The 27376-nt window shown below is 49.6% G+C and overlaps 3 protein-coding genes across 6 annotated transcripts in view; 1 reads left to right on the top strand and 2 right to left on the bottom strand.

Moving 5' to 3' along the window:
* Nucleotides 1–16668, bottom strand: part of MEF2B (myocyte enhancer factor 2B) — a 79196-nt gene extending 62528 nt beyond the window's left edge. For all 3 annotated transcript variants that reach the window (XM_073324625.1, XM_073324626.1, XM_073324631.1), the window contains exon 1: nt 16591–16668. The gene's annotated coding sequence lies outside the window, so the exon portion shown is untranslated. The remainder of the gene's footprint in view (nt 1–16590) is intronic.
* Nucleotides 426–17196, top strand: TMEM221 (transmembrane protein 221). The gene is made up of 3 exons (XM_073324632.1): nt 426–962; nt 11450–11535; nt 13706–17196. The coding sequence occupies exons 1-3, from the start codon at nt 676–678 to the stop codon at nt 14224–14226; spliced, it is 894 nt and encodes a 297-aa protein (XP_073180733.1). The 5' UTR covers nt 426–675; the 3' UTR covers nt 14227–17196.
* Nucleotides 7475–27376, bottom strand: BORCS8 (BLOC-1 related complex subunit 8). Of its 2 annotated transcripts, none has more exons than XM_073324634.1 (5): nt 27108–27376; nt 23673–23785; nt 18927–18991; nt 17765–17872; nt 7475–12740 (listed from the first exon to the last, which is right to left on the bottom strand). In XM_073324634.1, exons 1-5 carry the CDS (start codon nt 27307–27309, stop codon nt 12671–12673), a joined length of 558 nt encoding a protein of 185 aa, XP_073180735.1. In that variant the 5' UTR covers nt 27310–27376; the 3' UTR covers nt 7475–12670. The 2 variants fall into 2 exon arrangements, with proteins under 2 accessions (XP_073180735.1, XP_073180734.1); XM_073324633.1 differs by lacking the exon at nt 7475–12740 and adding an exon at nt 12749–16668 and having other exon boundaries at nt 27108–27368.

The following is a 27376-nucleotide window of genomic DNA, read 5'->3' as shown; positions in this document are numbered from 1 at the left end:
CTGGGTCCCAAAATTAAAGGTCCCATCAAGAACATTCCAGCCTTATTCTCCTTTTAACAAAACAAACAAACCTTTCTCTGCAAAACAGATTTTCACCAGCAGCACACAGCTGCATCCTACAAGGCCTGGCTGGATTGAAAAAAGATTTTTGAAGCAGAGAGGGCAAGTGCAGGGCTAGCTGGATCTTTCAACACAGATTCTGTCTAGCTCCCCCTTTAAAACACCAGCTTTTCTTTCCACGCAGCTAGCTGGGCAGGGCAGAGAGTTGGAGTGAAATTGAGCAGACGCAAACTGCACACGAGGAGGGGGCAGGCAGCCCTCGCTCCCAGGCTGGAGAAAACGCCTCCTTCGCGCAGGGAGCTTCGCTCCATCGCCAGGAAAGTTTGAAATCCCTAATTAATAGAAACATCACGTGGGCAGAGGTGTGTGCGCGAGAGAGAGACAAGCTCCAGCGCGATTAGCACCGCCGGGCTCCGCGGGCGGGGTGAGACACAGCTCGGCACCGGGGGGGCGAGATCAGCTGCAGCGCGCGTGGAGCTCAGCGCCTCCCGGGACAGCTCCGGGCTCGGCAGCCGCCGCTCCCCGGTCCGCGGCGCGGCTCGGCTCAGGGCGCGCGGGGGGGGAGGAAAGTTTAGCAAAACTTTTTGGGACCCTCTTTTATCTCCCCGCCCCGCGATGCCCTCCGTCTACACCCAGCGCTCCCTGGCCGTGCTCCTGCTCTTCGGCACCCTGGCAGCCCTCATGGCGGTGCTCGCCTCCATCCTCCTCTTCCAGCTCCAGGCGGGCCGAGCCCAGGCCGGCTCCCCCAGCGCCGTCTCGGAGCGGGTGGCGGGGGTGCTGCGGCCGGTCTCGGCCGTGCTGGCCGCCCTGTGCCTGGTGCTCAACCTCAGCTGCCTCCTGCTCTGTCTCCTGCAAAGCTACTTCAGCGCCGAGGTGGGCCGGGGAGACCCGGAGCCGGACAGGTGAGCAGCGGCTGGGCGGGGGAGGATGCGTTTGGCTTGGGCTCATCGCAGGGTCCCCTGGTGCTGGAAGGGGAAAGGGGCGGGGAGCATCTTGGGTCCAGGCCCCCGGGCTCTGTCCCCTGCCAGTCGGGAGGAATTGAACCCCTGGGGCCGGGCATCGTCACCCTCCCGCTGGGGAACTTTGCGTGCGGAGCCCCTGGAGGAGTTGACCTGTTTAAAGGCGCCCAGATTGCCCGGGATAGGTGTGCAGAGGGGAGGGGCAGGAGGACTCCGAGATGCTAAAGACCTTCCTTGGCAAGGGGTAAATGGGAGCTCTCTCCCCTCCGCTCCAGCCTCCTCTGCAGCTTCATGCAACTTCTGCAGGATGCAGAGTCCCCCAAAGAGCCCTTTGAGCTGAGCCCACATCAAAGCCAGTCACTGAACTACACTGCCAGGCCCGGCAGCCTGCCATCTCCCACTTGCCCAGAATCCACCCATGCAATTCCCACTCCCTGTCTTTTTAACAGTGGCCCTGGTCCAGGACTCAGGAGATCTGGGTTCCAACTCCCTGCTCTGACACTGCCAAGTAACTGGATCTTTGCCTCAGTTTCCCCATTTTATAATGGGGATCCCAGCCCTGCCCTGCTTCACAGGAGAGCATACGGATGGGGGCCAGATAAGTTCCTGGATGAGCTACATTGCTTAGCATCATTATTAGCTACCTGACTATGCCAACATTCATCTTGTGAGTGTCTGGTTGTGGATTGTAACCCATTTAATACCATGTGTGTGTATTTGTGCTTAGCAACTTTATTGACTACCTGAGCAAATTTACAGCTGCCTTTATATCTGGTTACATTAACACAGTATTTAACTTCCCCAGCACTTGCATAAATAACCAGGGCCAGATGCTCAGCTGGTGTAAATTAGTGTCGCTCCGTTGACTTCAGTGGAGGGATGCCAACTGAAACCAGCTGAGGATCTGGCTTGTAATATGTAATCCAGTCTTTAGACAGCAATGCTTGCCTGAGAGAGACCACATTGGAGCATCAGCAGAGGGCTAGCGGAGACATTAGCACACCCAATCCCTTGTAGACTGGGGGAGAGGGGCAATACATTAGCTGAGCACTGGCTATTTTAAACTTCTGTAGTGCTTTCCACCTGAGGATCTCAAAGCAGTTTCAGAGGAACAGCCGTGTTAGTCTGTATTCGCAAAAAGAAAAGGAGTACTTGTGGCACCTTAGAGACTAACCAATTTATTTGAGCATGAGCTTTCGTGAGCTACAGCTCACTTCATCAGATGTTTACCGTGGAAACTGCAGCAGACTTTATATACACACAGAAATCATGAAACAATACCTCCTCCCACCCCACTGTCCTGCTGGTAATAGCTTATCTAAAGTGATCAACAGGTGGGACATTTCCAGCACAAATCCAGGTTTTCTCACCCTCCACCCCCCCACACAAATTCACTCTCCTGCTGGTGCTAGCCCATCCAAAGTGACAACTCTTTACATAATCAAGTCGGGCTATTTCCTGCATAGATCAAGGTTTTCTCACATCCCCCCCACCCCCATACACACACAAACTCACTCTCCTGCTGGTAATAGCTCATCTAAACTGACCATTCTCCAGGTTTAAATCCAAGTTAAACCAGAACATCGGGGGGGGGGGGGTAGGAAAAAACAAGAGGAAACAGGCTACCTTGCATAATGACTTAGCCACTCCCAGTCTCTATTTAAGCCTAAATTAATAGTATCCAATTTGCAAATGAATTCCAATTCAGCAGTTTCTCGCTGGAGTCTGGATTTGAAGTTTTTTTGTTTTAAGATAGCGACCTTCATGTCTGTGATTGCGTGACCAGAGAGATTGAAGTGTTCTCCGACTGGTTTATGAATGGTATAATTCTTGACATCTGATTTGTGTCCATTTATTCTTTTACGTAGAGACTGTCCAGTTTGACCAATGTACATGGCAGAGGGGCATTGCTGGCACATGATGGCATATATCACATTGGTGGATGTGCAGGTGAACGAGCCTCTGATAGTGTGGCTGATGTTATTAGGCCCTGTGATGGTGTCCCCTGAATAGATATGTGGGCACAGTTGGCAACGGGCTTTGTTGCAAGGATAAGTTCCTGGGTTAGTGGTTCTGTTGTGTGGTATGTGGTTGTTGGTGAGTATTTGCTTCAGGTTGCGGGGCTGTCTGTAGGCAAGGACTGGCCTGTCTCCCAAGACTTGTGAGAGTGTTGGGTCATCCTTTAGGATAGGTTGTAGATCCTTAATAATGCGTTGGAGGGGTTTTAGTTGGGGGCTGAAGGTGACGGCTAGTGGCGTTCTGTTATTTTCTTTGTTAGGCCTGTCCTGTAGTAGGTAACTTCTGGGAACTCTTCTGGCTCTATCAATCTGTTTCATCAATGAACTGAGGCATCCAAGAGCCTAAATGCTATGAGAGCTGTTTTACAGGAAAACTGAGGTACAGAGATTAAATGGCATGCCCTAAGGTCACAGAGTGAGTCAGTGGCAGAGAACCCAGGAATCCTGATTGCCAGGGGTGGCTGGTAGTCCCAGGCCCATTGACTGCTAGCAGTGGCTCAGCTTAGCTCCTCTTCCATGTTTCTAGCTGCTGTTGCTGGCTCATTTGCAGTGGAGAGCCTGGGCACCTGTAGAAGCAGCTGGACGAGAGGGGAGCCAGCACCCCATGCCCAGCCAGCCCTCAAGGCACCACAGCTTCAAACCTACACTGACACAGAAGATATCTTAGGGTTTATACCCTGCCCTTCCCCTGCCGCCTCTCACACCCACAGCTAACACTGCAATTCATTAGCATCCCAGATACTTAGCAGATTCTATAGTAGGAAGTGCAAAGTCAGAAAAGAAGGCCAGCTGGCCAGATCCTGCATCTGTTTACCCCAGCTGGAGATCTTGCCCAAAATTCTGTTCTTATTTGCAGTGTTTATAAGTCATCCCACCCCCCATTTTTTAGGAATTGGCAAGCTGGATTCTCTTGATTGGTGTCTGGGTGTTTTTAAAGGCAACCTGCACAGGAATACGACTAAAGACCCCCAAATCATTAACCCAGAGACACGTGTCGACTTAATAATTGCCAGCACATTTACATCTGCAAAAACATTTCTGAACACTGCCTCTTTCCTTCGCCTGCCAGGAACCCTGCCTGGGTTCACTGCGTCACCTGCATGGTTGATGCAGGGCTGGTTTTGGCCAAACACATACACCTCACCTTGGCTGGGACGTAAAAAGAGAAAGCGATTTGCAAATATTTGGTTTGAAAATTTATCGACGTCTGCATGTATAGGTCCCTCGGTGTAACTAACTCCACGGACTTCAGTGGATTCACACTAGGGATCAATTGGACTACAGCTGAGTGAAATTCAGAATTTCCATCCTGCAGGAAATTCCAATATTTCAACATTTTGTTTTCATCCTACATCGAGACAAAATGTTACACATCTAAATTTTTCGTGGAACAAAGAATTTCAAAAAAGGTCAATTTGGAAATGACGAAACATGTTGTTTTGGCCTTTCCAATCAAAATGAAACTGACATTTCTCGAATCAAAATATTTTGTTGTGGATTGTTACACCAATCTGAAAAGCTTCACTGAAGTCTGTTGAACGTTAAACTTCATTTCCTTGTGGGGGCACATTGCCTCATGGGAGTTGTAGTTCAAAAGCCACATGACCCTGTTCTGCCTTGTGGTTAGTCTCTAAGGTGCCACAAGTACTCCTTTTCTTTTTGTGAATACAGAGTAACACGGCTGTTACTCTGAAACTTGTGGGCCAGGCTCCCTTGGTAGATTACATCTCCCAGCCTGTGTCTCCAGCCGCATCACTTGTGGTGGACCATACCGCTGAGTTGGAGGGAAAACTGCATTGCATCATGGAATATGTAGTTGGACCAGGGAGTCCAGCCCATAGCAAACAATGGGACCCAAATTACAACTCCCATATGACAAACTGCATAATAGGGAAATACAGTTTAATGTTGAACTAATGAAAAACTAAACGTTTTGGGTCAGTTCAACAATCCAAAAATATTTCAGTTTGGGTCCATCCAATTCAAACCAAAACTTAATTTGACTTTCCCAGCAGAAAATTGAACCACTTCTGCAAAACTAAAATTGTCCTGTTGAAAAGTCTGATTTTGTGGAAACCACATTTTCCATTGGAAAAAACATTGATGGCAAAATTCCTGACCATCTGTAAATTTGACCCAGCACCTAATACTGAGTTCAGTTCTTAAAAGTTTTATTTATTTTCAAAGCTCTGCAATTCACCTGTGAAATCCCCCATTAAAACTGAAACAGGTCAATCAGCTAATTAGATAGCTAAATGCAAGGTCATACATCTAGGTGTGAAGAATGCAAGTCACACTTCCAGGATTGGGGGCTGTATTTTGAAAAGCAATGATTCATTAAGGGATTTAGGGGTCATTGCAAGCTCATGTTCAGTTAGTTATTTGCCATATGGTGGCTAGGAGAGCAAGTACAATCCTAGAACGTCTATGCATTAAAACACTGAGTGGATGTAGGCAGATGTTCTTACCCTTGGGTACGGCATTGGCGAGAGTGGTTCTGGTGTCCAGTCTTTAGGGAGAAAGTTGGTAAGTTGGAAAGGTTCAGAAAAGAGCTACAAGAACAATACAAGGTCTGGAAAACCTGCCTCACAGAGAGAGACCAAAGACGCCCAGTTTACTTAGTTTAACGGAGAGGCGGTTGAGGTGACTTGATCAGAATCTGTAATGGGAAGATTTCTGATAGCAGAAGGGACTTGACTTTAGCAAAGGCAGAACAAGATCCAATGGCTAGATGCTGAAGCTAGATAACTTCAGACTAGGAATAAGGTGCCCAATTTGTACAGTGCGGGTAATCTTAGAAACATAAATGTTGGGCTGGAAGGGGCCTCGAGAGATCATCACGTCCAGCCCCCTGCACTGAGGCAGGACCAAGGAACCCTAGGCCATCCCTGAAAAGTGTTTGTCCAACCTGTTCTAAAAAAATCTCAGATTACAGGGATTCCACAATCTCCCTTGGAAGCCTGTTTCAGAGTTTAACTACCCTCATAACTAGAAAGTTTGTCCTAATATCTAACCTAAATCTCCCTTGCTGCAAAGTAAGCCCATTATTTCTTATCCTACCTTCACTAAACTATTGAAACAGCTTCCCTACACCTCCAGGTATCGGGGAGTCTCCATGACTTGGGGACTGGCTGTCTTTATAAAAGAGATGCTCTAGCTCAACCAGAAGTTATGGGCCTGATGCAAAAAAGAGAGTGATGAGTGAAATTCTCTGGCCTGTGCTGTCAGAAGGCCAGACTCGATGATCCCAGCAGTCCCTTCTGGCTTTTAAAAATCTATTAATCACACCAGAATGATCCTGAAGTAATTCGATCCTTGCTTACAGGGATGGAATGTCACTAATGGATAGAGGAGATGGAGACTCAGGACTCCTGGGTTCTACTCTCAGCTCTGCCACTCTCTGGCTGTGTGACCCTGGGCAAGTCACGTCCCCTTTCTAGGCCTCATCTCGGAGAGCTAAAGCAGTGGTCTCCAAACTTTTTGGCTCGTGCACCCCCAGGGTGAAGACCAGTAGACCTGCAGGAGATGCGCCGCCGACGGAAGACTGGAAGACTTGCCGCAGATGCACCGCCGGAGGGGAACACCAGCCATGGATGTGCAGAGCTGCCGCCGAACTGAAAAAATGGCGGAGTGCTGTCCGGCAGCATTCCTGCTGCCACGCACCCCCTGGGGTGCGCGCAGCCCAGTTTGGAGACCACTGAGCTAAAGACCCCTGTCACCTTCCTCCCACACAAGTGGCAAGGTTCAGTTAATCCATGTTTGTGAAGACCCTTGGATGCTCCAGAAGAAGCATGTCTTTATTGTAGGGCTTCTAGTCAAGCTTACAGCCTAGTGCAAACTGCTCCCATTAAAACCAAAGTGAGAGACAGATGGTTGTAGAAGAGGGGCTGGCTGGGTAATGGGAACACAGCACTGGCTGACAGGACGAGTTTGTACCTAGTGTGCTGGTGGGAGAAGGAAGCAGGGCTAAACATGGCTGCTCATGTCCTGGGCACAGTACTCAAGAGCCTTTGGGTCTCAGCAGAGCAGGTGCCTCGCCACCATTTGGCTGGTTTGCTGCAGTCACAGGCCATTCTGTGACATAGGCTGCCTGTTGCCCCACTCTGCCCGCAGGTGTTGCCGTTTGAACCCTGCTGGGGTGACGGGGGTTCTCCTATCCCTCACCAGCTCCAGTCCCAATTGCTCCTGTTTCTGTTCCTTGTTAAGCTCTGAGCTTGCCAGCCATAGCTCTCTGCCATGTTTCTGCGTAGGGGAGACCGAGTGCAACCGCTTGGGAAGGGCTGGGAGGAGAGCCCTAGCTAACTACAGGTGCATCTTACACAGGGTTAAGCATCTAAAGGCAAGGCCTCAGACAATGGAAACAGGGCACTCACCTGATCCCACATCCCCAAGGGGCAGAATAATCCTCTTCGGCTGCAGACAGTGGCCTCGCTGTGAGGGGAAATGAAACAGACCCAAGCTGCAGCGGCCCATCTGAGCTCAGCAAACTGGGATACAGGACTCCTGGGTTCTATTTTCAGCCCTGCCACTGAATCACCTTGTGACCCTGAAGCAAGCTACTTCTCCTCTTTGTGCCTCAGTTTCCCGTTTGTAGAACAGGGACAGTAACTATCTGTCTCAGTGGGATGAGAGACTTAATTAACTGATGTGATTAAGAAGCTCGAAATTAAAAGAGCTAAGGAAATTCAGAGGCTGTTTCTGTGACCCGTCTAGCTGGACTCAGCCTGCTTCTAACACCAGAATACAGAAAGGTTCTGGATTTCCCTGTATAAAAGTTGAGAATGTCCCAGGTTCTTTTAATTGTCAGTAATTTATTCTGAGCCCACGAGGGCAAAAGAACAGCTTGGGGGGCAGCAGAGAGCGGCTCTGACGATGCCATTCAGCAAAGGGCTTCCCACCTAAGGGACAGCTGGAGCCAGTGCACCAGAGGTGGTGACCTGGGATTTAGATCCATCCTCCAATCCAATCCCAGTGCTTGGGCCATGCACCTTGCTGCCACTGGGCCAGGCTCCAGGAAAGCCCCCCACAACCAATTTGGCTTAAATAGTTTGTCCTAAATTAGCTTCGCACCCCCCACCCCACCACAGTTCTTAAGCAAGGTGAGAGGCTGTTATTTCTTCACCCTGCTGCTCAGGGCATGGGCGTCTCGAGAGCTGAGTGGCCTGGAGGGCTGAGAGAAGGCAGTGTGGTTAGAACAGAGGCCTTGGAATCAGGACTCCTGGGTCCTGTTCTCTCTGCCACTCTTGCTGGGTGATCCTGAGCAAGGCACATCACTTCTCTGTGCCTCAGTCTCCCCATCTGTAATGTGGGGGTTATACCCCTACTTGGGGAGGGGGGGCGGTAGGGTTGTGACACTCAAATAATGTTTGTTTGCAAATTGCTTTGAGATCCTAGAATGGAAAATACTGTTAGTCTAAAAAATGCCAGCCTGTGAAGGGTTAATTCTCACAGCCCCTTCTCCCCCATTGATATGCAATTAGCTATTGTCTCCCCATGTTGGAACTTGTGTTTTCATCCTGCCCATCTCCATCTCTGCGGGACAGCCCTATCCCCCGAGGGGAGCAGGGAGCTGGGGCTCCGGTTTCATTAGGGGATCTGCTCACGTAGCAGGAGGCTTTCCCACGTTGGGCCTGTCACGCTGAATTACTGCTCCAGTTTCCAGCTCTGCGCTCAATAGCCCCAGCCTGCTCTAAACAAAGGCTGTTCCTCCCCCCTGCTAATCTCCCAAATCATGTAATTAATAAAACAAAGTGGCTTCTCTTCCCCAACAATGAACGAGGAGCAGGAGCCCTTCCAAGTTCTATTAACAGCTCCTGACTGCAAACTCCCAGCACTAGGCAGACCCAGACATCCCAGGAGTTCAGCACAGAACAGACCCTGTGGCCTCCATCTCCTCCACCTTGTAACATCCCAGCCAGGGGAAGGGCCGTTCCCTACGGGGGCAGTTCTAGGGACAGCATTTGGAGGCTTTCCCCCATTGCCTTTTTCATGCCTGCAAACCCTAGGTAGCCAGATTCTGCAGAAAAGCATTGTGCAATTTTGGTCACGCTGGCCAGAGCATCGTTGGTGTTGCCTATGAGGTGGCTGGTCCTCAAGTGGACTTATCACTGCTTTCATCAGCTGGTGGCTAGAGAACTGAGTTAAAGTCCCTTGTCTCTCACTTGTTCCTTATGCAGTTACTCCAGAGGCAAGCAGAGCTGTTACTCTCCTGCTTTCTCAGATTGGGGGGGTCTAGAGGACTCCTACACACACACCATAGGTTGACCAGCCCTTCTGAACCAGCAGGGCTGAGTGCCAGAGATCAAACTCTCCTGGGTAGTTTTTCCCAGCACCTGATCTCACTGACCCTCCCAAGTCCTTGCCAAAGAGGGAAGTGATGGAGGGAGAAGGCGAGGTAAGACACTTGCTCACTTCAGAACAAAGACCCAGACTCATTCCCGGCTGAAGGCAATCCAGTGGTTCTTGCATGTCACGAGTTGTTAGGTCTCAAGTCAATTCCCAATGGACAGATGTCCACATTACAAAGATAACCACCACTATCAGCACTAACTGGCCCCTTTGCCACCAATTTTTGAGGCCAAGGACTGCTGGACCTAGGAGACTGAGGTGCCCTTCAACCCCTGGGGCAGTTACTCAGTGTCAAAGCCACCGCACGCATTGCCAAGGAGGGTGTGTGTGCGTGTATTGCTCAGAACAGATACAGAGCGCCACTCCCCAGGGGTTGCCAACCCATCCCGCTCAGCAATGTGAAAACCGCTCCCTGTGTCAGTCATTCCAACATCACAATCCGCCACCTGTCTCTCCGGGATGAGCTACACAATCCTTTCCTTGTCTCCTACAGAGACAGTTGTGCTGGAGCATCTTTCAATCACAACCTTTAACCATGCTTAAGCCTACAGCACTTTGTGTCCTTTTCCCATTGTCACCTCCTTTCATGACTATGTTCTGCTCTCACAATTAACAAGAGGCTGACGTGCGGGCTTCCTTCGGTGATGATGGCCCATGAAGTGCCATAAGAGGAGTGCTGAGGTTCTGTAGGTCACCTCAGCTGTAATGAAGGGAACAAACAATCTCAAGCAGCTTTCGCAGGGTGGACAAGAACAGCTATTGAGTGCATGCTCACTAACGTCTAATAGCAGGGCTCCTGGCAAGTCTCAAGGGAGTCTGTGCGCCCACAGAAACCATCCAGTGTCACAATTGGAATAAGCTGAATCTATCAAGTGGAAGGGCTCAGATACTACCGTGAGGAGCATGGAATACGTGCCTGGATAGGAGCTGGCCTTTGATGTTTTATGCACCGTTCAGAAAGAAGGTCACCCCCCTTCCAAAATGTGAATCTAAATTAACACAGCTCGTTAAGCAAAGCAATTCAGCACCGAGAATGAAAATGCAACCTGGCTTTGCTTAGTTCACTGCAACAGCACTTCACCCTTTCATGCTCTTTTAAAGGGCGATAGACTTATGGACTAACGCATCATCTTGTTTCTTTGCTCTTCATTTCTTGCAATAGTCTTTAAGAAGTGTTGAAATATTTCTTTCTCCCACCAGCTTCTGCCTTCTTTTCCATCTTGCAGCCTCTTTAGGTTTATCTCCCTCCCTGCAGAAATGCTGAGCAAATACGGCTCTTGCTTTGTTTGCTTCTGTTATGTAGTTGCATCATCCGTGTTTGGAAAGGTGGTGAATGTGGGCTCCCTCTGCTGGCTGGCTGAACCTCAAGCTCATTCATCAACTGTGGGTTGTCTGTCTTTGGTTTTCATTTCTCAGCCAACAAATCAGTGGGTGGGGGGACCGAAAGGAAAGATATTGAAATGAAGACAGCCTTGCCCCTCATCGCAGTAGAACTGCCCAGGCAATCCTCTCCTCTCCAAGCTCCACAGCAGATCTGGGCTTAGTTACATGGCTCCCCCTGCACGTGACACTTCCAGCAACATCAGTGTTCTGTGCCGCAGAGACCAGAGGAGATGGCCCCATGCACATGGCTGAGAGGAGAATTCGGCTCCCTAGGAGGCAAGTTTAGGGCTTAAAATGCATCACAGCATCTCTGAGACGCTCTAGAACCCGCAGCCAATGCACTTTTCACCCCAAGTCCAGATTTTTGGACTGAGGTGCTTTACAGCATGTAGAAACCACTAGCCTGGGCCATCGAACTAGATCCAAACCCCAGCCTCTTAGATTTATTTGAATATTGGAGCCTTGGTATAGAAGCTCTGCACTGCTTTATATAGCCTCAGAGAATATAAGATCTTAGGGTCACTAGGGGACAGAGTCAATCCCCTTGCAGGTGCAGGAAAGGCCTCTGGTAGAGCTGTTTCTGATCAGATTAAAATGATACTGCACTGGGATAAAGGCAGTGGGCATCACTAGATACTGCTCTAGTTTACCACTGAAGTGTTTCTCTCTCCTGTTTTGCAGAGCTGACTGGTTCCTGTTGGACAGCCGGATGATTCGGCACCTTGCCATTGGCTTGTTCTGCTGCGGTGTTTCCGTCTATTTAGCAGGCAAGCATTTTCATTTCTCTGCAAACGCTGGGATCTCATTCCGCCGGGAGGGAGGGCTCGGCCCCACACAGAACTCACGCATTTCATCGAGAATGCTCTGGCACCTGCCTCCCCCCGGTGCTTTGGAGGTTGCTGAAAACCTATTTATAGGTCAGGCTGCCAGGATCGCTTGCTTCCCAGCTGGCGTCCCCAGGTTCCTGAGTCCAGGTTTATTCCTGCAGTGGTGGGACCGGAATCCTGTTTGCAGCCTGGCTGCAGTGTAACTTCTAGACAGCCCTTCAGCCAACAGACCCTGAGCATGACACCGGGCAGGGCTGTGCCCAAGGAAGGATGGTGCAGCAGTGCTGTGCCAGGACTAGGGCCAGCTGGCTTCAATTCCCTGCTATGCCGGAGGCTCCCTGCGAGACCTTGGGCTAGTCACTTAGGCCAGATCAGTGAGCTCAAGGGGGATTAGGTGCCTAACTACATTTGAGGATCTGGGTTTTCATCTCTCTGGGTCCCAGTTCCTATCTGTAGACCAGGGATAAGAGCCCTCTCATGGCTCATGGGAGGCTGGGAAGTGCTCAGATCTTACACTAAGAGGGGCCACAGCCAGACCTGCTGTGCAATCATGGCCAAGACACTTAGCTTCTCTCTGCCTCAGTTTCTCCCTTTGAAGAGGCCATAACACTGAGAAAGGAGCAGAAGGCAGCTGTGGTGTTTTGGGATTCGGGGGAGCAGGGGGAAAGGGGGACAATAGCAAGTAGTTTTAAAAGACTTTGTGACCTGGTTTTTGAGATACTGTAATGCTTCTGCCATTTGTCTTATGAGGGAGAGGCTGGACACCCCCCACCAATACCCCCATGATGCCCCTCCACGGTGCTGGCTTTCTCCCGGAGATTGGTGGGGAGAGCACACCTCCGTTCTCCCTGGAGCCTGTGACAGGTGTGGCTGTGACAGGCAAGTCCCCAAACCCAGCCCCTGGCTTTACACAAACAGGGCCATTAGTCAATGAGCTAGGGGGATCTAGAACATCACCTAGAGCCACAACATCTGCCCAAGGAGATCCCAGTCCTCCACTGGGCCTTTACACACCACTCCTGGCTAATCGCTTGTGGCTTTGGCTTCAGAAGCTTTTAAAAGGAGTAGGCAGCTCTCATCCCTGCATGTCCCCAAAGACAAGGCGTGTGGGCAGCGTCCTCTCTTGGCACCCAGGCCATCCAGTGCTGCAAGAAAATAGCAGAGAGCTCACTAGCAAGTGTCATGACTGACGAGCACCTTGGAGGCTCAATGTGGCACAGCCAGGACTCCCCCCATGTGATAGCACTGTGGATAACCCCTCTCGCTGCCTCTAGGAGCAAAGGAATTGCCAGGCTGGATCAGCCCAAGGTCCAGCTAACCTAGGTTCCCGTCTCCAACTGTGGCCGCTGCCAGCTGCCTCAAGGGAAAGTGTAAGAGTGCTGTTGGGGTGGGATAACCCGGACCCAGGGAAAGTCCCTTTCTGCCCCTATCTGTATCTCTGATGAGCTGGATGCCAGGCTTCAGGGGCCAGGCTGCGGCTCTGTTAATGGAGCCCTTTCAGGAGTGGGGCATTCAGACACTATATTTTTCTTTTTTTAAGATTTCAAAATAAAAAATTTAATCCAACTATTTAACAGGCAGTGTGGGCATGGCCAGGCGCCAGCTGCTGGTAAAGAGTGAGCAGAAGAGCAGCACAGAGGAAAAGCAAACACCAAGAACAGGCGGGCAGAGCACACAGGGATTAGTCACCGGTTAAGCCTCAGGAACGTGCCGGGTACTGTGCATGCCTCAATGAGGGGGGATTTCCAAAGCACCCAGCTAAACAGGACTCAAGTTCCTAACTCACTTAGATCCAGATCCACAAGGGAGCTAGGTGCCTAAATACCTTTGAGGACTGGGAACTTGGGCGCCTTTGAAAATACCCCCTCCCCACCCAGAAATGGGCCCTGTGGGTAAGTGAAGTCCAGAATCGGGCTCATGAGGCAGTCGCAGAGTGAAGGAAACTGCTTTCGCTCAGATTGAGATGGGACGTTCAATCAAAACGGGACATCTCTCCCGAAGAGCTCGGCACTTGCTCAGCCACAAGAGGTGGGCTTGGCCCAGGACTTGTTTCCCTTGTGTGTCAGACTACTGGCCTTCTTATTTCTGCCTTGCTCTCCTTCCCCTCCAGCTCTCTCCATCTACATGCTGCTGCTGTTTGAAATCGAGACCGGCATAACCAGTGCCTGCATCCTGTCCTCCGGGATCATTGTCCTGCTGATCACGGTGACGCACGCCCTCATCAGGGCCTCCCAAGCCTCACGGCGCAGCCAGTCTGAGCTCTGCCGCACCCTCTACGAAAACGACTCTGCCCGGCGCAGTGACACCCCGGCCAGTGACCTCAACAACAGCAAGAACATGGCTGCAGCCCGCCCGCGGCCAGAGATCCACCGAGAGTTCTCCTACCCACCATACATAGAGCAGAAGCCCCACCTTGCCTCATCAGCCAGAGGCAGCTTCACCTTGCCAGGAAGCCATAGGCCCCTGTCTGAGAAAGATTGCTGCAACCTTCCCCGGACACACAGGACGCTGTCGGCAGAGCCAGGCCTGCTGCAGGTGCAGGGCAAGCCCTGGAACAGCGTCACCCAGGAGATGAGGAATATTTTGTCGCGGAAGCCAGGAGCCTCCGGGAAGGATTCAACTTTGGTGTGAAGGCTGGAGTGGGGAAGTCTCATCCCAATGCTGCCAAGATCTGCATCTCCCTTTAGCCTTTCACATGGGCCACTCCCCGCTCCGTCCCCACCTGAACAGCTAAGATACCTGCCCAGGAACTCGACAAGACATTGGGCGAGGGGAAATCTACTGTCCCACCCAAATAAAAGGGACTTGGCGTCCCTCCTGTCCGGACTGCACTGAGATGGAGGGGCTTGAGAGGGGTGCAGAGTTTTAAAATTATATCTTACTCCTCCTGAAGTCTGGAGGATTATATCAGAGCTCCTTCCCAGCTGGGCTGGGGTTGCCGTTAACCAGCCTAATGATTGTAGTGGGCAATTAGAGTTGAAAGGTGGCTCCGTAAAAACTACAGCCTGCTGCATTCTGTCTCTTGCATCGCCCTCCTGTGAGTAAAGCTCCTACCCTGGCAACTCGGGTGATGCAGGAGACAGAACAGGGCCCATGACAGCTCTGCAGGACAGAGAGGTACCAAAGTGCAGGAAAGGGAGTGGGGGTGAGCGGTAGCGTCACTTGTCTAATTAGAGCTGCACTTCAAAGTCCCCATCACCCCTTTCCTCCCAGGTCGGCCTGAGCTGGGAGGGGCAGACAGGAACTGGCTCAGTAAGGCAGAATGGCATTAGCTGCATGTTGTGTGAGAGAAAAGAGGGCAAAAAAACAGCCAGTATCAGCCATAGGAGAGTGGCCATCCTGTGTGCTGCCTTCTCCCACAGCCCAGCTCCCCTCTGTACCCCAAGCTTTTTGTCCTTGCTGGTCCCTCTCCAGCCTGCTCCTGTTGTTCCTTTGCTAGCACTACGGGGGTTTAGACAGTTCATATGGCAGACTCACCACCCAACGCAGCTGCTGTATGTTATGGTGAAGCAGAGATTGCTATTCCACTCAGAGAGGAAAAACCAGCCACTGATGGGAGGGGTAGAAGAAGACGCAGCTGGAGAGTTAGACTGAGGGAGAGGAGGTTGGAAGGTGGGCGTGAGAGAGCAGGGCCCGCTGCTCACTGACCTGGCCTTGCCCAAGGTTCCTTACTGTCTCCAGGACTGGGCACAGACACAACTCAGTCAACAAGATCACTTCCTGTGGCAAAACCTTTGCTCCAGCATGAACAGCTGTGTCTGAATGCAGGCAGCTGCTGTTTGCCAGAAACATGGCCCTGCACATAAACAACAGCCTTTGTGTTCACTTTTCCTTGTTCTTTAATTGCCTACAAAGGACATATGCAAGGGAACAAGATCTTTGTTCACTTGGCCCTACTGCTGGTTTCCCCACTGAAAAGGATAATCCTGGTGACAAATGCAGTGGGGGTTGCCAGGAGATTGGTGGTTACACAGACAGGGCTAGGATTGACAGAGCTGGAGCAAGTGAAACAAGAGCCCTGTTTGGTGCAACTGCGTGACTAGTACAAGAGAGAGAGAAATGCACAATAAAAAATAAAAATACAACAGATGGTGCTGGTTACCGTGAGACCCACCCAGTTCTTTAAACGGAGTCTGATTCACCATTGTGTGACTTTCACTGTTATAACTCCATTGATTTCCAAGTGTTTCATACCAGGAGTCCTAGCACAATGACCTGGCAATAAGTAAAATCAGGGTTTTTTTAAAGCCATGTTTCCTGCCCTGCCAGCTGCAAGGTTCATTCCAGGTTGCCCAAAGCAGCAGCGCAATTTATTTATTCTGACTCCTGGTCTCATTATTTGGGTGCTAGCTTTAGGACAGCAATGGGTGTAGCCTTGCAAGGAGCGAGTGGAGACAGAGGCCACATTTCTGGATTAACAAACCTTGTGCATCACGCTATTAAAACACAGCTGTGTTCCTGAGCACACAGCGATGGCTAAAATACAGAGTTTATCTCTTTGAAGTGGGGTGTGATTGTTTGGGGTCATTCACCACTCTCAGGAAATGCCAGGCTAAAACCTTTTTTCTGATCTCAAACCCCCTTATGCCCCTTTCTTCCCAGCCCTGGAAAAATGACCTGCTTGTTAAATTCCTTTCCACTGAAAAGAAACATGGAGTTGTCGGCGCCAATGAAAAAACAAAACTTAAGCAACACCCCTTTCCAACTGCCAAGCTGTGTGCAGGCCTTTTTCCCATCCCACTTCTTTATGGTGTCTAAAGAAGGTCTTTGGGGTGCCTAACTACCTTTGAGGATCTGGGACGTGTGCATTCCAAAATTAACCACCACTTCCCACTGACGTAGGAAGGACTACATCTAGCCAATATCATTGCCCTTTGCTGCAGTGCCTTTCAGTTTGAAGGGGAATAGTCTTCTAAGAAACCTCACACAGACCGGCCAGAAAGTTTAAGGGTGGAAGATTTCTCACCCTTCCAGCTGGCCAAAGAGATCACTGACCTGGGCTGGATGAAAAAGGCCAGTCTGGTCTGAAATCAGGAACTGGCTGGTGGATTCGGGGCTTGCAGGGCAGCAGCGCTGTAAGAAAACAATCACATCCACCAGGAGATAAGGACAGCAGTATACATGGGAGCGTGCAGCACCAGGGCTTCCTCATCTACAGCCTTTGAGTCTGGAGCCCTCCATCTGCAATGTAGGGGCAAGTGTGGCTCATGGAATTCTAACTGTAGCCATTGGACATGCCCATCTTTAATACAGGGGGGTAGCCAATGGAGGCTACATGGCCCCCATACCTGCCTCCTGGGATGTCAAGACCCACAGTCTCTGTGGCCTCACTTCTAACTGCTGTTGGAATTTGCTCCACTGTGTGTAAATTAGGCATGGCCCCAGGAAAGTTGGAAACATGGCAAAATACAAGAGGTCGTAGCCACAAACATCTAGCACAGAAAGTCACTTGGCACAGAACCGGGCATTCTGCATGCTTTAGCCATGTGCTTGCAACAGAAAATTCAAAGCTGTTAGGTATATGGAGCAGCATTTGTGAGTTTCACTTCCACAAAGCCCCTGACACTCATGCCATTAAGGCTCTTGGGGCGATGGACTGAACATACTAGACTCAGCCCATCTACTGGCAGATGCTGGAGTAGCTTTCCTTTTGCTGCAAACAGCAAAATGCATCCTCCAGCTACACTGACTAGTGGCAAATCCCATCCACAGACAGAGCCCCGCAAACAACCTAATGAACAGTATCCCATCCGGGTGGGGACCCTGCTTGGCCATACACTCCTTTCTTCAGCGCTAAAACATTCATTTATTATTATGGCCCTCACCATGCTACAAATATATTTAACACTGCACAAAAATGCTACATATTAGCCAAAGAGCCCCCCCCCGACTCCCTTCTTTAAATGTATGGAAATAAGTTATTTTGCAGGAAACATGTTGTAAACAAGAGGGTTTTCTTCCTAAAGTAAAGTGAACCGGAGTTTCACTGCAAGGCAAGGAGCTTATTCTTTTAAATAATAGCACAGAGTCACATTACGGGTGTAACTGCTTGGCTTGTCTGTAGTTTGCAGAGTTACAGCTAGTGAAGCCTTCAGCAGTCACAGAACAGTCATTCCTATAAAGCGGTAGGGCAGTTATCAGAATTCAGGGTGTCAGACTCCCGAGCTACCTGCGGCCCTGAGCAGAATTCAGCTGATCCTTCACAGTGATGGCATGCTTGAGCAGCCTGTCGATGCTCTCGAAATACACGCTGCTGTCCATCATGTTCTTTATGGCGCTGAAACAGACCAGGTGGAACAGGGGATGCAGTTAATACCTTTGAGAGCTTCACGGGTTTAGAATATACATGCACGCCAGTGAGGGGATGGCTAAGAAGGAGTTACAGCTACATATGGAATTTTGCATCTTCAAACACTACCTAAGGGGTGGATTTCTTGGGAGAGACTGGCAGGTTTGTATTGCCCTCAACAAAGGGTGCATCAGACTCAATGAAAAGAACGAGACCTAACAGTAACATTTCAGAGAGCTGTGCCTGCTGTCAGCGTTCCGCAGGCCTGACTCTCTGCTGAGATGGGGCCACTTAGTGCCAGCTGTGGGCTCAGTTCATCACTGCCCTGCACCTACACCAGTGCCAAGCGAGTGCAAACTGCCACCATTCTGATTTCTGCTGCTTGACACTTACTTTGCAGTGGTGTGAATGGCTCGGCTGGGAAGGATGAACTGGGTCTTGTGCTGGTGGAATGGGCGGGCAGGAAGCTCTTACAGAATCTTGTGTGTGAGAGCAGCCAAGCAACACCCATAAACGGAAGGGTTTGGGATTGATTGGGTTTTAAATCAGAGGCCAAAATGTCCAAGTCAAAGTGCCTAGAGTGAATCCATAATAAGGCTCCTAAACACAAGTGGCTGGATTACTCCCATTACACCAGGAAGAGTTGAGGGAGCTCAGCCTTTCTGGAAGGCAGGCCCCCTTTATCGAAGGACCCATGTGTGCAGGTGCCTGGCTTTGACCTGCCGGGTTTGAAAATAGGAGTTAACGTTTAGTTCTTAAAATATTTCCCCTTCCCCCAAAGCAACTGACCCCCAAAATAACCAACACAGCTTCTCATCACTAGCCATCAGGAGCAGGGAAAACCTTGGGCACGACACAGTGAGCTGAACGGTGCTTTCAATGGGAGTGAAAACACACCTGTACTGTGAAATCACCAGGATGGGGGTGGAGAACGAACTGAGCCTCCTCACCAGCTCCTTTGATTTACCATAGGTTTGAAAAAGGAAGGGCTGCTGCCCCAGAGAAGTGCAAACTTCAAAGCTCTCCCAGCACCCTGCTGTACCTGCAGGCATACTCCACGGTATAGATGGCTCCTTGACTCTGCTCCTCCCAGCTCTGCATGTCAGCCTGAAAGGCAGATCACAGGGAACACAGAATGAAACTTCTTGTCAGGAAAAGTGAAGGTGCCCCTATGTACTAGACAGACATACAACCCACATCACACACACAGCTAGCACCAATGCAGCCCATTCACCGACACACTACATAAGCATAGGGAACACCTGAAGAAAAGGCCACCTGTGGTCTAGCAGGGAGACATTGCAGTTCAGTGGTTAGAGTAGCAGGTTGGCAGTTCTGCTCCTGGCTGTCTTACTGACACGCTGAGTGATCTTGGGCAAGTCATTTTACCTCTCTAGGCCTCAGTTTCCCTATATGTAAAATGCTGTTTTCCTTCCTTTGTAAAGCGCTATAGCGCTGGTAAGATCACATATCATGGCTTGACTGGAAATGCACTACTCAGACAATGATAAATACCACACATAGGTCTTAAATTCTGTGTAACATTTAATTCACTGCCATCCACTGCAACATCCGACAGCCAGATGTCGCCTTCCTTGTAGGTTCCCATGTCCCCCTGTCTCACACAGCCTTGAGGTCTCATTGTTTATAGCTGGGAACTGACAGGAGGCAGGCTGAATTCAAAGCTGAGGTTACGGTACACGTTGTGCACATTAAGAAAATGAATCCCACATCACTTCAACCTTTGCCCTCTGCTGCTTTTTGCTGGGAATCACATTCTGAGTCCCTCTCCCATTTTACAGGTTAGCATCGCTGCTGGGGCTTTTTCTGAGAGCTATACTCAGACTAAGAGTGCACTGGTTTTGTTTTTAAAAGGAGCTGCTGCCTGGAGCTAAATACTTTGCACAATCTGGCAAAATTTCTCTTGGCTGTGAATGCGTCCATGACACAGCTGAGAGTCAAGGTGAGGCAGATGAACCAACGAGCTGCTAAAGCGAATGCTACCGATCATCTGGAAGTTCCAAAGCATTCCACGCAGGTGGCATGTCCATTCCAGCTGGTGCGGCTACCATCCGAGCTGACCCAGTCCCCATCAACTCCAACCCAGAGCCCCAAGAGAAAAGCAGACAATCAGCGTCTTTCACAATTCAGGAATCTCACAGGAACTGCTCTGGTGAACATTTTTACAGCCTGCTTGCAAACAGACTTTTCCATCCTCCAGTCTGCTAAGAAATCCCAGTGCGCTCGGAGCCAGAGCATAAGTAAAGACTTATACTATTAATAATAATAATGCACATTCCTATAGTTCCTTTCATCTCAAGGGCTCAGTAAGTGCTACACATACTATGCATAGGATCACTTCATGCAAATCTGATAAGCAGCAACTCTGGTGTGGGACGTAACAGCACACAGCAACACTATGGAACAGCTAAGAACAGAAAGTGAAAAAAGCAAAGCACAATGAAAAGACAGATGAATTTAGTGAGGGGGGAAGATAGGAATTATCCATGCTTAAATTTGGCCAGAACTTGTAGGCTTAATAGGTAAAATTTACAGAACTAGCTAAGTCATTTAGACACCATTGAAAATTTTACCCAGCAACCTCTTGTCTTTGCAAAAAGTGCCAGGGGATCGTTAATGATCACTAGTGGTCACAATGGCTCTTACCCCAAACCGGCAGCACCGTGTTGCTTAGCACCATTCTGGTACACAGGCTCACTATGGACTCTAAGGGAAAAGTACCCCAGTATATGAATCCCCAACACGGGGAGAAGGCAAAGCTCCAAACCCCTTTGACACTTCTAGCCTATCAGCAGATACAGTAAAGCAAAATCAAGCTAAGCACTTATTTCTGTTCAGAACCTTTCCCCCCAGACTCACAACACAGCAGGAGGGTTTACCATACCCTCTGGGGCTCTGGAATCTGCCGGCTAAAATGCCCCAGAGTCTGTTCAAAGATGTTACTGATTCCAGAAAAGCCAGTGGTCTTACAGGACTGCAGGTGACCTCCCTGAATGATCTATGGCTAGCAAACCTGGAAGATTTTCAGTGCAAGTACTAACCAGGCTCCACACTGCTCTGCTTAGCTCTGCTCTAGTTACTTGTGAAGCCAACAGAGTAAGAGTAAAAGGTGACAGAGCTGGGCTGGGCTGACACAGTGGCTGAGGTAGAGGGTTAGGGGGATGAACAGAGGAAATTACAAAGCTACAACCCTCCAGAGAGCGGCTTTGCTTTGGCCCCAACATCCCCTAGCACTAGTAGGTTTCCAAGGTTGCCTTGTATCTGAGGCCAGGCCACGTCTGTTCCTAGCATTCTCACTACTTCCTGGGGCTTTCATGTTCTTAATTAGGAAAAAGAGCCTTTCCGACGTGCTCCTGTCTTTTTAATCTTTTCACAACGTCCTCTCTCAGAATTCCCAGGACATCTCCTTGCGTGGGGTTTAACAGCTAAAGCCAGCTAATGATATGCGATAGCACTAATGATGAATTGTGGTCGCTCAGCAGTAAATTAACGAGGAGTTCTACACCCCTGAAAGATCAGGGGAAATCCAAAAAGGCGGCTTTGTGCAGCACAAGAGCAGAGCTTAGCAATGCAGCTCAGACACAGCGAGGCACCCTGGGCCCTGCATCTTGCTGTATCTTATCAGCGAGGTGTTAAGTCTGCCTGGAGAGCTTGAGATGGATGAAGGTTTAAGCTTATTTTTAATCAAATCACTGAAAGTCACAGAGGTGACCTTCTCCCTGCACCAACCTTTCCTCCTAAATCACCCCCAACAGTTTATTCCTATTTAAACTCTCTGGGAATCTCTAAGGCCATATCTCCAGAGAACCATATGACCTGGAACTAGACGAGACCTATTAAATCCCATCTATACTGGCCAGCAGAGGACAAAGAAGAGCAATCTGACATTCATCTGCTGCCTTCACAGAGGTACTAGGTAAATTATTTTCCTCCCTTTTCAGGCAAAAGTCACTCCTGAGTCAGGACTGGTGGCCAACGCAGGAGAGGGATCAAGCAGAGCATCAAGGCCTCAATTCCTGCTTGTGAATACTTATAGCTGTGACACTAGCATGGGCAGAAATAGGGACAAGGCCCTCTGGGTCACTGAAATCTGGCTAGATGAGAGTCTTCTTTCTGTGGGAGGAAAGTGAAAAAAGACAGCTATCTTGGCTAAAAATAGGAGGGACGGCAAGTAGCTACAAACGTGAACTCAAGCAACCTCCAGAAAGGTCACTCAGTTTTGAGGATAATCATGAAGACAACCCCAGCTAGCTGAGGAAGTCAGTAAATTAAAGATTGAGAAGGCTCCCCTCAACGCCCCCCGCTCCCACTGCCTAACAACATTCTGTGTGTCTCGAGCATTCACCCTGCTGTCTTTTCCAGTAGGGTTTCAGTGCCCCCCTACCTTTTTTGGCACAAACTGTTCAATGCTGGCACCCAAGCTCTTCCCTCTGCATGGCTTGTCATACAATCTGCTCAGTTTTCTTTTGTTCAGGACACACTCCCTGAAATTGGGCCTATTCTGATTAAATCAAGGTGAGTGACAACTCGGGAATTGTATTACAAACATGTCCCGCACACCCTGGTGATGTGACCAGATCAATGTTGCACTACACATATGTACATATCTCTATATACCTCTGCACACAGAAACATACATAAATAGTTAATAAATAAGTGAATAATAAAGTGCCACAATCCGGGTTAATTTGGAAACTAAGGTTGTAAAGCAAAGGTGAGAAATGAGGACTGACAGTGCATTAGCATACACATGGAGCAGTAATCTATTCACGAGACATCACTCCTAATGAATCATGACTGGCAGAAAAGGGAGAAGGACACCAGGGCTAGCATTAAAGTGTCAGCACTCCGTGCTTTGGAGGAAAGGGGAAGCGCAGCTGTGGGCTGCGATTCATTAGTGTCCTTTGCCTCTGGTGGGCTCTTTTTACTTGTTTCTCTCCCCATATTTTATGCAGGAAATAAAAACACCTTGCAGCACAGCCAGGGGAAATGAGATTTAAGATCTCCCCTCTCTCCAAACAAGGCAGGTAGCTCATTTTATTTTGTCTCCATGTATGGAATGGAGGGGCTGTCACCCAGTGGTTAGAGCCAAGGGATGGCAGTCAGATTCCTGGGTTCTTCTCTTGGCTCTGCTACTGTCTCAGGGCGTGAACTTGGAAAGGCATGTCACCTCTCCTAGATTCAAGCTGACGCGGGGGAAACACATCGCTCCTAGACAACCCCCAGCCTTCACTGGTCCAGGAAGTAAGGAATCGAAACCCAACACAGTACTCTAGGCTCCCCCCTGGCAGTGCAAAATGCAGTCATTAGAGGGCCAAGGGGTTCTGGTCACTTTGGGTCTACTACTGCCAGCAACTATCTGAAGCAGCTTATTATGTTACACGACTTTGCCCTTCTGAGGATCCTTTCATCCGAAGTTCTCAAAGTGCTGTACAAACATTAATTAGATAAGTCTCACAGAAGCCCTGGAAGTCCAGTCATACCATCTCAATTTTACAGATGTGGAAACTGAGGCACGGAGCAGCAAAGCGACTCTCCCAAGCCACAGAACAATTCAGTAGCAGATCTGATAGAACCCAGGAGCTCTGGCTCCCAACCCCTTTCCTCTAACCATTACACCGTACTCCCATCTTGACTTGATTATCCTGTTCTCTCCCACCTCACAGAGTCAGGAAAAAATGGCCAGGGGTGCTAGTGTCATGGGAAGAAAGGCAGCTTGCACCCTGTTCCTGCCAGCCCTGGACTCCTGACCCAGACTGGCTCTCACCTTGTGCTGGGCGAGTTCCGGAAGTGAGCGCCTGACATGCTCCTGCAGCCGGTACAGTGCCACAGACGGCTCGTTGGCCAGGATGTACATGCTCTCCGTGAATTTGTCTGTAACTAAAATAAGCAAAACAGCTGCATTATTTAAAATGGGAATAAAACGGGGAGAAGGCAGAGCTCCAAACCCCTTTGACACTTCTAGCCTATCAGCAGATACTTTAACGCAAAATCAAACAAAGCACTTATTTCTGTTCAGAACCTTTCCCCCCAGACTCACAGCACAGCAGCAGGGTTTACCATACCCTCTGGGGCTCTGGAATCTGCTGGCTCTTCCAGGTTTGCTAGCCACAGATCATTCAGGGAGGTCACCGGCAGTCCTGTAAGACCACTGGCTTTTCTGGGATCAGTAACATCTTTGAACAGATTCTGGGGCATTTTAGCCAAACCAGCAGATTAGCAGAGCCTTAAATTAATCTTAAAGGGGAAAGTTAGCTCTGGTTCCTGTGTGGAGTGCCCAAGCAGCCTGGGAGCAAATCGGGGTACTGACATCACAGAAATCTAGACTGACCTCGGGTTTGAGCTTCCCTTCCGGCTGCTCACCCAGTTCCATGCATCATGCTTCTTACATCTCAACAGCCCCCATGGGGATCCTAACGGAGTATGCCATGAACACACAGTAGCATGCAGTCAGTGTGACAAACCCATTGTATGGACATGGCTCTGGACCACAGACTGCCCTGCCAGAAAAAGCCCTAGACAGCTAGGGCACAATGGCTTTAAAACCCAGCAAACTGCTTTGAGGCAGGAGGTAAACAAATTCCCTTCCAGCCCAGCTGATGTCTCCATGACCAGCTTTTAAAGCCACTGAATGCTGTTTCTTGAAAGTGCTGCATTACTTTCAAGCTCTCAATCCTGAAGGCTGTGCGTCACACCCACCACCTCTGTGATCTCCCCCATCCTTCTCCCAATCCTCCTCTCCTTCCATTCCTAGCATTGCACTATCTTTCTCACCACCCCCTGTGCTTGGGGCAAACTGACACCACTCTCTTCCTCATAATAGCACAATACCTTTAGGAAACCTTCCCCTATGGATATCCCCACAATGTTCTTTAGAGAGGCAGTACGGTCTAGTGAGTAGGGCACTGGACCAGGGCACAGGAGACCTGAAGTCTATTCCCAGCTCTTGACCTACTGTGGGACCCTGGGAAAGTCACATCCCCTCTCTGCATCCACCCCTTTCCCTTCTCACCCTGAATCTGTCTCTTTCTGGAGCACGCTCTCACTATGTGTTTGTACAGCATCTGGCACAATGGGGCCCTGGTCTTGGCGCTAAACACGACCGCAATACAAATAATTGACAACACCTTTCTTGTGATTTAAAAGGTTTTATTTATGAGCACAGACAGTGTGCCTGACTCCATACACAAAGGGGAGACGTGAACCCTGCCTTCTGGCTCACAAGCTCCATATCCTGTGAATTAGATTGCAAGCTTTTGCGGGGAAGAGAGTGCCTCCTCTTTGGGGGTTTGCAATGCCCCATATCCACCTACAGCCCCTTATAAATCATAGCTATCTGAAACAGAAAGATCAGAGAGGGTTTTCAGGAGTAACCTTTCAATAGTGGATGTAGATTTTTTATTTTATTTTTTTTTTAATCACAGCAAAAGTAAGTAGTGGGTATTTTTTGCCATATTTAAATACACTGGTTTATGGCTCAACTAGTCCTGAGCCCACGCATAGCGTGAGCTGGCTGATCTTTTGGAACTGAATACATTTTTAAAAAAAAAAACAAGTTCCTTTTAAGGCAAATAGCTTTGCTTCCCCTGCTCTCAGCTTTTGTTTCATTTGTAAGTGTTCAGTTATTGCAGTGTTTTCTGTTAGCCAACTTTCCAAACTGCTTGAATACAGATGTAGATAAATTCTAAGCTTTGCAAAACACGTTGTAGCCACGTGCCAACTACACGTTCCAAAAAGGACACAGACACCCACTACTCATCTGACGTGCAGATATGAGGCCATGTTTGTGTTGGGACTCACACAATGTGCTATGGCAAGGAGGGGAGAGAAAGAGGAAGTAGCATCTATGTGACTGTTATTAAGCACAGATGAACAGACCCTTGGATGGTAGGGCACTGGAATGTGAGATTCAAAAGGGGATTGGACAGTTGTCTGGACAGCAAGAATATCCACGGTTATAATAGTTAATGCTAATAAAAATTTTGGAAGAGATATTAAACCTCAAGCCTCCGATTTAAGCCAATTTCTAATTATTAGAAATCAAGATAAGATATAAGGCAGGCCCGCATCTGCTACTGGGAGGTTCTTATATCTTTCTCTGAAGCATCAGACACTGGCCACTGTCACAGACAGGATACTGAACTAGATGGATGCTGGGTCTGATCCAGTCTGGCATTTCCTATGAAATCCCTTTTACTTCCAGACTCACACGTTTGGGGATCTCTGTGGCAAGACGCTTTTACAGACACATTCAATCTCTGGCCTAGAGCTTTTGTTGCACATCCTGCCGCTTCATTTCAGCTGCCTTTGTATATTTCCAAATGCCCACAAAACACCAAAGCCCAGAAGTGTTACTTGTTCAGGCCTTGTCAACACTGGGGTTTTAGTCACCAGTGCAAACCAACAACATAGACATGGTTTATACCAGTGCAAAAAAAGTTGCACTAGTGCATCTTATCCCAATTTCCAGGTGTCTGCTTCAAACTGGGCTGCAGCAACATAAGTCATATCTGCACTGGTGCAGCTAAATCAGTAGCTAAATCAAAAAACCCCAGGGAGATTCTTTTAACCAAATCCTTCCTCTTGTTTTAATTCACATGCAAAGGCTCTGCCTGCTAACCACAGACCTGCAGCAAGTCAGACAGCCATGGATTTAATACACTGCAAGAGGTCAAGGCAGTCTACTGAAATAAAAAGTCAAAACAAACATTTTAAAATGTATCTTTTAAAAAAAAAAAGCTCTTTAAATGAGCCACAGGAGCAGTCTGTGGAACTCCTCGCTGCAGGAAGGTCAGCTTAGGACGGGTCAAAAAAAATCAAGATTTATCTGGAGAAGAGACACAAAGTAGCCGTGGTCGGGGGGCAGTTAGGCTATAACTGTCAGCCCCGCACCACCCACCCACGGGGGCCACACAGAAACCCTACAAGTGCACGAACCACGGGGCTGACCTGCGGCTCCATAACTGCCCTGCCCCAATACGGAGAAGGCCCTATGGCCACCCAGGAGGGCAAGCTGGGGCCCTATACCCCCCTAGGGGGCTGCCCTGGGGCTCTGGAAATACCCTCCCCCATCCCACCTATGGGAGGCCCTACAAGGGCCTCACCCCCCCCCCCCATCGCCGGGCATTTCCTGGGGCCCTCTGACCCGCCCCGTGCCCCGCCCATCACGGCCCCCGCCGGAAGCCGTGGCGCCGCCATTTACCTTTTTTCACCTTGAGCTGCATCTCGGTCTCCTCCATCGCGGGCGGGGGGTAGCAGACGCCGAAGCCAGCCCGGAACCCCAGCCAGGGGCAACTTCCGGCTCCGCGGTGCAGCGCTCGAAACGGCCCCTCCGGAACCCGCGCGGCGCCGCGGAGGTTCCGCCTCTTCTCTTGCTCCCTCGCCCGCCCCTGTGTACTGCACATTCCCTAGGCCGCTACCATCTGGGGCCAGTGAGCGACGCCTTCCCTGTGGGACCCTCCCCTCCCAGCT

This window comes from Lepidochelys kempii, chromosome 25 (assembly GCF_965140265.1).
Source record: "Lepidochelys kempii isolate rLepKem1 chromosome 25, rLepKem1.hap2, whole genome shotgun sequence".
In the NCBI taxonomy this organism is placed as follows: Eukaryota; Metazoa; Chordata; order Testudines; family Cheloniidae; genus Lepidochelys; species Lepidochelys kempii.
This window is presented reverse-complemented; position numbering and strand designations above follow the sequence as displayed.